This window comes from Pelophylax lessonae (assembly GCF_965119305.1).
Source record: "Pelophylax lessonae genome assembly, chromosome: 10".
NCBI lineage: Eukaryota > Metazoa > Chordata > Amphibia > Anura > Ranidae > Pelophylax > Pelophylax lessonae.
The window spans coordinates 70,519,367-70,529,060 of NC_138777.1; the positions used below are offsets into that span (position 1 = coordinate 70,519,367).

Genomic DNA, 9,694 nt, shown 5'->3' on the forward strand with positions numbered 1-9,694 from the left:
CAGCAATGAGAGATCATCGCTGGATCGCCAGGATAAGGTAAGAGAACACCGCTGCGCTCTCTGCAATCCACCCCGAGCGTGACTCGGGGTTACCGATCCTGCAATGAAAAATCAACCCCGAGTCACGCTCGGGATTACCGCCTAGGAGGTTAAGGCAGGTGTCCCAATACTTTTGGTAATATAGTGCATACCTTGCCCAGATCACACTGCTGCCTTATACCCAAAATGCTCTGGCTCTCTGCCCCCCTCCCCCCCCCCCCCCCCATCTTCGCACTCTGCATCTCACTGCTTCTTTACTTTACTCATTATTGGATCTCGCCTCCTTTTTTGGCCACGTGCTTGAGCTCCATGCTCCCTCCCACAGTCTGTGATGAGCCCTGCCATTAGAAGTCCCCTCCTTCTTCACCTCTTGCTCTCTGCACTACTTCCAGTGCCTCCCTCTGAGTTTCACTGAAGCTGGAACTACAGAAGAGGCATCAGGTATCAATGCACGCTGACAGTCAATAATATCAACGCGTATTGAGAACAACACTGATGGTTGGTGACCGCTGGTATAAAGGGCTAAGTGATTCCCATGCAGACAGAAAAGAAGTAGTGATGGTTATATTCTGTTTTTCAAGTGCCCCATCCCTGAAATGTTACTAAAAAAACATTTTTTCCCCAGAGTGGGACCTTAGTGGCACTTTGAAAATAACATGTATCAAGATCAATTTTTAAGGAATAAGAGGTATAATTTGTTAAAAGGTGTACGCAGAATATATGGCATGCATTTAGACTGGTCATATTCTCCATAGAATATGTAATGTACAGTGTCTTCTGTCATCCGACGCGTTTCAGAGATAATACATATCCTTCATCAGGGGTGGAAACAGAACCACTTTTCTACAACATAAATGTTTTGATGTGAAAACCCATACAATATTACATATAAGACCAGGGAGTGCGGCCAATCAATGTTGCCACACAAAGAGGTTTAGATCAGTGGACCATTTTTCATCTGACATTAATGCCCCGTACACACGCATCGATAGTTGGCCGTGAATTTTCGGCCAACGTCCGATCGGCCGATTTTCGGCTTGTTAGTATGATGCTTTCGACAACCGACTCCGACTTTTCGGCCGAATAAAATCTGGTGTGCAGGCTATACAATTTTTGTTGGCCGTCAACACAACGGCCGATTTTCCGTCAGTCAGTACAGATTTCGGCAGACAAAAATCAGATGAGCAAGACTGGGCATGCTCAGAGAAGAAAAAACACACGGAAAGTAAACCAGCACATGACATCACTTCTGAAGTTGGTTTTTGTTGGCCGAGAAAATTCGTGTGCGGTCTAGAGCACATTTCAACCAACACAACAACACTGGACAAAAGTCGGCCGATCGGTCGGCCGATAATCGTTGCGTGTGTACGAGGCATTAGACTCCCCATAAAGCTTTATTTGATTTTTAATGAATTCACCTACTGTATTTCTAAAACATTTTGGGGTCTTCATTGTGGAAATGTGTGGTAGCTAGCTACTATATAAGTAAATCATAGCTTCCAATCTCTACATACTTCATTTTATGGCTGTAATTCTCATATCTCAGATTTGGGGAGAGAATTTTTTCCATCTGAACAGTGTTTGAATTGTGGCCCATCATTCTGTGGTAGTAAACATTCCTGAGTTTTATTGGCTGAAATCACTCATCTTAGGCCATGATCCCATTCAAACAGCTTTATGGATCATATTAGTATCTGACACTTTGATGTTGACTCCATTGGAAGTCCAGACTACTTCACACATCCACATCAATAAATCACAAACCCGACCTTTTAACGGAAAAGAGAAAAGGAGAAGTGATGTATTTTGAAGTTATGGCCAATTAGTCATTGTTTCCATTGCTGAGAGAACCTCTGAAACATCTGCACTCGCCTCAAATGATTCAGAGCTCAGGCTGCAAACATGACACTTTCACAAAGAGCCAGTGACATGTGGATCAGGTTCCTTGAGCTTCTATTTTATCACGCTAATATGAAATTCTATTTTTTGAGTGGTTGTCATGATGATAGATGTTAAGAATGCCATATGAAATAGAGAATGCCCAAGCTAATGTAGGCTGTATATGAAATAGAGAATGCCCAAGCTAATGTAGGCTGTATATGAAATAGAGAATGCCCAAGCTAATGTAGGCTGTAGAGATAATTTGCAACAACTGGAATGAGAAAGAGGCAGTTTCCCATTGCAACCAATCAAGTCTCAGTTAAAAGGAAGAATCTGGTTTGTATGGCTAACTGAGGTTTACTTTTCTGGTTTTGGAAATCATCTCATGTGTCACTCAAAACCATAAAGTACCATTAACCACTTCTGGACCAGAAGATTTTCCCCAGGCCATTTTTTTACAATTCGGCACTGCGGTATTTTAACAGACAATTGCGCGATCATGCAATGCTGTAACCAAATAAAATTGATGTCCTTTTTTTCCTCACAATCTTTTGATGGTATTTGATCACCTGCGCAATTTTTATTGTTTGCGCTATCAACAAAAAAAGAGCGACAATTCTGGAAAAAAATAAATAAATAAAAAACAATATATTTCACTTTCTGCTATATAACATTACCAAAAAAAAAAAAATTAAAATCAATTTGTTCATCATTTTAGGCCAATTTGTATTCTGCTACACATTTTTGGTAAAACAAAAAAAAAATCCCGTATTTTGATTGGTTTTCACAAAAGTTATCGCGTCTACAAACTAGGGGAAAGATTTATGTCATTTTTATTTTTTTTTTTTATTAGTAATGGCGCCGATCAGCGATTTTTAGCGTTACTGCAACATTGCGGCGGACAGATCGGACCCCTAACTGATCTTTTTGACACTTTTGGGGGGACCAGTGACATTACTACAGTAATCACTGCTAAAAATCTGGCACTGTTACTGTAATAATGACACTGGCAGAGAAGGGGTTAACCCTGGGTGATCAAAGGGTTAAGTGTGAGCCTAGGGGTTGTTTTCTAACTGTGGGGTGGATGGGCTTAGGAAATCAATACAGAGACCTGTGTTCCTAAATAGAAGAAACACAGGAGCTCTGTATTGATTCCTGAGAGAACAACGGTCTGCTGTGTTTTACAACAGCAGACCACCGTTCTGTCTTCTCGGGGAGTGATCACTGATGTCTGGCGGCAATCAAGGCTGCTGTCTCCGTGGAAAGGCTTCCCCGCTGGCGAGTGGGCATGCGAACCCCCAGGATCGCTCCCGTGGACCACTGTACAGGTACGGGGATTCGCAGGAACCTGCCGACCTGCCACAGTATAACTGCGGCGGCCGGTCAGCAAGTGGTTAAATTCTCATTGCTCGGATGGTGTTTGAGCACTGGGATAGTGGAAACTACTAGTGGAGGTGCTCATGGAGGGAACACTGGTGAATGGACAATCAATCAATCACCAATAAAATAGAAAGCAATTACTGGACTTGATGGGGTTGATATTCTAAAGGTGCATATACTGTGCACTTTGCAAAGAGCATTTGTGTAGTAAATGAGCAGAAGCTCTGCTGACTTCCATCATCCAATCAAGTGCAAGCAAAAATTTAATTTTTTTTTTTATTTCCCTTGCATGTGTTAGGCTATTTTTTGCAAACTGAAGCTTTACCTCATTTACTAAGTTCTGGAGGAACTGCACTATTTGCGTTTAGTAAATCAACCCTAAGAGTAGATCATCTTATCTGTACCATCATCCCCAATTTTATATTCAACTCTAAAAACACAGTATCAGTGTAAGTTTCCGGGTGCCTCATAGTTATCAAACATACAAAAAATACATCAAATATTTCTCATAAAAGCTTCCAAATTTAATTACATTACATACAACCAGGGCCGATGATAAGGCAGTACAGCCAGCCCTCCTGTACTGGGCCCAGGCCCCATCAGTTCAAAAGAGGACCCCAGGCACCTGCTGAGCAGGAGGGCCGGCTGTACTGTCTTATTGCAGACATTGATCCACTTCTGCCTTCCAGCACTGCCAGCTTCTTCCCTCTTCCTTCCTCTGGCAACACTGCAGGTGGATAGGTTCTAACACATGCGCCCCTTCCATCTGCTGTCCAGGCCCCCCTGTGTGCTCATTTCCCCTGCAGCACTGCCGGCTACCGTCCTCTCCCGCTGGCAGCTGCTGCAGGCACACAGGGGGATGTTTCAGGATGGAGAGTGGTGAAAGGGGCCAGTAAATATGTAATTTACTGGCTTCTTCCTGGGTGAACACAGTGCACGATCGGTACCAATCACTTCTGTGCCCATTCATCAATGAAGCATAGTAAACTGCTTCAGTTTGTGAATAAGGAAGCCTAAGAGCACTTCATTCATCATGCAGCTGGAGATGCAGAGAAAGGGACTACTAAATCTATGTCATTAATCACTTTCGGCCAGGGGGGCCCTGTCAGGTAGGCTGTATAGGGCCCCCCGATTTCTAACAGCAGCCCTGCATACAACCTTATGAAAAGTATACACTTAGCCTGGTAGTTCACTTATATATCCACAGTTTACAAAAATGTTTACTAGGAACACATAACCACTTAAATTTATCCTCATCTACTTTAATATCTACTTAGGTTACATATTGATATTTTACAATAGTTTAGGATGATCCAGAGATTCAGGAATTTCCTCAACATGTTTCACTGAGCAGCATTCACTTCCTCAGGAATAAATAATAATTATGTAATAAAATAAAATCTCTGCTAAGATAACACCCAGTCATTTCCTGAAAGATAATGTGAGCAGATCTGCACATTTGTAAGATTAAAATTCCACTCTGAGCAAATCATTACTTTCCTTTTCAGATGCTGATTGCACCAATTACTGAAAAAGGTCATTTCCACCGAGATATTTACCTTCCTGGAAAGGATTTCCGATGGATGGACACCAATACTTCACAGGTGTTTGATGGAGGAACCATGCTACTAAACTATAGCTGTGACCTGCAGGAAATTCCAGTTTTTATAAAGAAAATCTAATATATGTAAAACGGTTACAGGTACTCACAGCCATTTGATTTCATTTGCCAGTACAAGTGATTTAATGTATATTTTCCATAATGGGTCAAGGTATGTGGCACAAATGATCATTATATCTGATGACTTTATGTCATCAAAACTGGATGAACAAAAGGCCAGGTTCGAATGTTTAAGTTGATGAGCAGTATACAAGTGGTGGTTGTGCTGAGGCATGTCAATGGAAAATAAAATTTGAGGAATATTTAGAGGTGATCAAAGATATTGGCAGGCATATACTGCCAAAAGACCCTGTGCAGTCCGAGTATCCAAGTAAAAAAAATAAACTTGTGGTGAGGGAGTACGGAGGCAGCATTGCTGACCTCTCCTGAAATGCTAGTTTCCTGGCTCTCATACAGTTCCTTCACTGCTTCCTGAGTCACTGATCTGCAGCAAGTATGGAGCTTGTAAGATTTATTCTGCCTTTCTGGATGTGCATGATTAGCAGAAAGCACTGAAGCCAACAACAGCCATGCAACTAATCGGAGGTAGTGTCAGCAATGGCGCGTCTGCGTTTCCCTCAGTACATGTTTCCTGTTTGGGGAACCTGTGAGAAGAGCAATAAAGATGCTAGCTTGTTTTTAGAGGTACAAGGTCAAGGGCTGTGATCCCAATCCTGGTTTTCCAATCTAGTGATCAAATGACCTGAATCTAGAATGCAAAAAAGGCCTGCAAACCTTTCAGACTTGTTCCAAAGGCAGACTTAGAAGTAAAGCCAGGATAAGCGCTGGAGCCTGCAACTAAAAACAAGAAAGGAATGGCAGCTTCTGTCTTTCTGTTTGCACCAGCGGCGGCCGGTCCATAAGGGGCGCCGTCCCCCTAATCTCTATGCGTCAGCCACTAATCTCCATGTGAAGCGCTGGACGCATCACGTTCTAGGAGTTTTTTTAAAACACATGATTAGAGCTGGAGGCTCTAATTGCCTTCAAAAAGGTTGGGCTCGGGGCGCAGAGCACTATGCCCCGAGCCCTCCTACTTGGGACATTAGCGAATGAACATTTGCTATTGTCTTTCTGCTAGCCAATCAGGACAGGAAGCAGTTCTAAAGTCTGAATCGGCCGGGAGGAGAAGCAACCAGATTGGCTGGGAGGAGAAGCCAGGGAAGCCACCCGGGACCTGGATGGGGTAAGTGTGGGGCTGGTGGGTGGGCGGCGAGCGAGCAGGTGTCGGTTTGTTTGCCGCCCTTTCCAAAAATGGAGCACAAGCTGCAACTGGTTTTCTCTATAAACCAATGCCCATTGAGCCTAAATTGGACTAGTGGAAACCAGTGGCAGCTGGTGGTCCATTTTTTTTGGAAGGAAGGCGAACAAACCCCTTTCCCCCCTCTGCCTGCTCGCTGGCTCGCCAGCCACGCACTTACCCCATCCAGGTGGCACACGGCTTCCCTGGCTTCTCCTCCTGGCCAATCCGGTTGCTTCTCCTCCCGGCCAATCCAGACTTAGGAACCGCTTCCTGTCCTGATTGGTCGGGAGGAGAAGCAGGAAGACAAAAGCGAATGTTCATTTGCTAATGTCACAAGTGGATGGGCTCAGCGTCCCGTGCCCATATTTTTTAAGCCTCCGGCTCTAATCATCTGTTAAAAAAAAAAACATTTGGAAACAGCTGAAATGGTAGCTTTTACCTAGCTCAGGAGTCTACCATTTGCATAATTTTTATTAGACTATAAAAGGTGTCACTTTAATTCTACATTTCCCCAGTTCTGAGACCATAAAGAAATCTAGCTTCTAGGTCATATTAGACCCAATCTGAAAATAAACAGATCATGTAGCTAAAACTGTTCAAGTAAAGCTACTTGCAAATATTTGCCTGTGTATGGGATCATTGTGACGTTTATTGTTCCCTTCTTTTAAATTGAGATTTAATCATATTTGCCCATCCTAGCTTTTTTTCATACCTTAATTCAAAGGAAATGTCTTATATTTACTAAGTTGAACCCTAATTTGTTAATGTTGTAGAATATCTATGGGTTCCTTAAATACAACCCCATATTTCTGATAAGCTACACAAGACAAGCAGTAAAATGATCATTCTTGTTTATAGTATTCATGCCCTAATTTTTTACATTATGTGTGTACAGGTTATCACATAAATATGTCCAGTGGGAAATGTTCTTACTTTTCATGTTGCCAGGGGAGAGCTATAGACACATCCTTGACTATCTATATCAATTTGTTACAGTTTCCAACAAGGAATGGTAACCGTTTCCCAATGGACATACTAGATACTTTTACATCCTGAGTAAGAATAAAGAAAGTAGATAGGTGATTAATAATACTTACAAAATTGGTTGTTTTCCTGCCTTAACACAGATGGGCATAGTTAGGCAGCCTATAATGCACCACTATTGGGGTTCTACTAATACACTTTAACACTGTGAGGAAATATATAGTCGGAAAATATGACCTAGTCACTCTATGGTAGGGAGGTGCAGGCAGAGGCTTATGCTATGTTGTATGAGAGAAAAGTTTAGTCTTCCTGGACACCATTTTGGATCTAGTGGATGTGTTTATGTGTAATCAATGCACTGAAAAGTCTGTACTTTTCAACCCCTGAGCCAACAATCCCTTTTCAGGCGCAGAATGGGCCCCAAGATCCTTAAAACCCCACAGCAGCTGCATGGACAGCTATGGCTGCTTTATCTTTGCCCTGGCACTACAAGAACATGATAACTATAACCATATTTTTTATTGTACTTACTTCTTAATTTGCCTGGGAATATAATTTGTATGTGATCTCCTGTGACATGTCACAGCAGCTTAAAATATAATCTAAAATCATAGTGTGTTGTGAAGCTAAGAAAATCAACTTGTACACTGCTCTATTTATTTCTAAGAATGTTTAAGTAAGTAAAACTGTGGTTATCTACCTCTTTGTATAGACAAGCCAATCCAACACTCCTTCAAGTCTGTTTTATATAACTTAAGTATTGATGCTTGGTTGTAACATTATTAAAGTCTTACATTTTACCTTCTTATGCTTTTTTTGCCTTTTTTTTTCCACATGTAAATCTCTAAACAATTGGGCCCTTGCATACAGGGGTGTACACAGAGGCGTAACTAGAACCTTCAGGGCCCTGGTGCAAGAAACCATCAAGGGCCCCCCGGATCCCTGGCCGGGGCCCTTCCTTTCAAGCCTGGGGCTCTTCCCACTGATCCTGGGGCCCTTTAGTCTCATTTCGGGGCCCTTTATTACGGTCCCGCAGGGGGACTCTTTCACAAGTTCTGCACTGGGCCCCCTTCCTGCCATCTTGGGGACTCCCGATGGTGGTGGAATGCCAGGGCCCCGGTCGCAAGTGTGACCTTTGCGATCCTGGAAGTTCACCCACTGGTGTCAGTAGGTTTTATTTTTTGGTATTATAATTGTATTATTTCTTATCATTTTAATTTATTTTTTTACAGTGTCACTGACTATGACTCTGTCCATTCAGAAAAGGAAGGAGCTGGTAAATTACATATTTACTGATCCCTTCCTGGTTCTCTATTATGACACATCCCCTGCAGCAGCCGACAGGAGAGGGGAGGGAGCACAGTAGGGGCGGGGGACCAGGGAAGCACACAGGGGCCCAAAGACAGCAGAACACAAGTGAACTGGATAGGAGGAGTGGCGGGGGCAGCATACAGAGTAACCAATCTCCTCCATTTTCCTCCTGCAGCTACAGGAGGAAAAAGGAGGACAGTGATTCCTCTAAATGCTGCCCCCGCCGCCCCTCCTATCCAGGTGTACAGGGGAGCTGCATGGGCCCCCTGGAGCATGGGGCCCGGTTGCGATTGCAACCCCTGCAACCCCTGTAGTTACGCCCCTGGGTGTACAGCTGATATGCATCCCTTCTAGCATCTAAAGCCTCGTACACACGCAACGATTGTTGGCCGTGAATTTTCGGCCAACGTTCGATTGGACGATTTTCGGCTTGTTAGTATGATGCTTCCGACAAAGGACTGCGACTTTTCGGCCGAACAAAATCTGGTGTGCATGCTATAAAATTTTTGTTGGTCGTGCACAGAACGGCCGATTGTTCGTCAGTCAGTACAGATTTCGGCAGACAAAAATCAGATGAGCTAGACTGGGCATGCTCAGAGAAGAAAAAACACACGGAAAGTAAACCATCACATGACACTTTTGAAGTTGGTTTTTGTTGGCCAACAAAAGTCCAGTGCAAGTCTAGAGCACATTTCAAGCAACACAACAACACTGGACAAAAGACGGCCGATCGGTCGGCCAACAATCGGTGCGTGTGTACGAGGCATTAGGCTCCATTCACACCAATGTGTTTTTTTATGCTTTTTGCAGAAACGCAGGACATTATTTTTAACATTGGTTCCCAAGGAACACATTCACATCAATGCATTTCTGTGCCTCTACATTTTTGGAAAGGGTCAGGGACTTTTTTAAACACAAAACATTACTTTTTTGGTTCAATAGGCTTCAATGGAGAAGCTGCAGAAAAGCATGTAGTGCGGTTTTACCATGATTTTGCCACAATTTGTGTTTTTTAATCTGCCCAACAACAAATTTGCCAAAGAAAAGCATAAAAAAATGCAAATTGCTGCAAAAACACAATAAAAAATGCAAAAAGCACAGCAAGAAGCACCCCAGAAACGCTCAAAAGCAAACTGCATAGGTGTGAATGGAGCCTTAAGCTGAATACACACTATACAATTTTCTTTAGATTTTCTCCT

The 9,694-nt window shown here is 43.0% G+C and overlaps 1 protein-coding gene across 1 annotated transcript in view; it reads left to right on the top strand.

Annotated features, from left to right (window-relative positions):
* LOC309565332 (SITS-binding protein-like) overlaps positions 1-4,982 on the top strand; it is a gene marked incomplete at its 3' end in the record, with an annotated part of 109,111 nt that extends 104,129 nt beyond the window's left edge. Inside the window, exon 10 of the mRNA XM_082270246.1 lies at positions 4,809-4,982. Coding sequence (XP_082126372.1) covers positions 4,809-4,982 — 174 coding nt within the window. The remainder of the gene's footprint in view (positions 1-4,808) is intronic.
* Between the last annotated feature and the right edge of the window lie 4,712 nt (positions 4,983-9,694).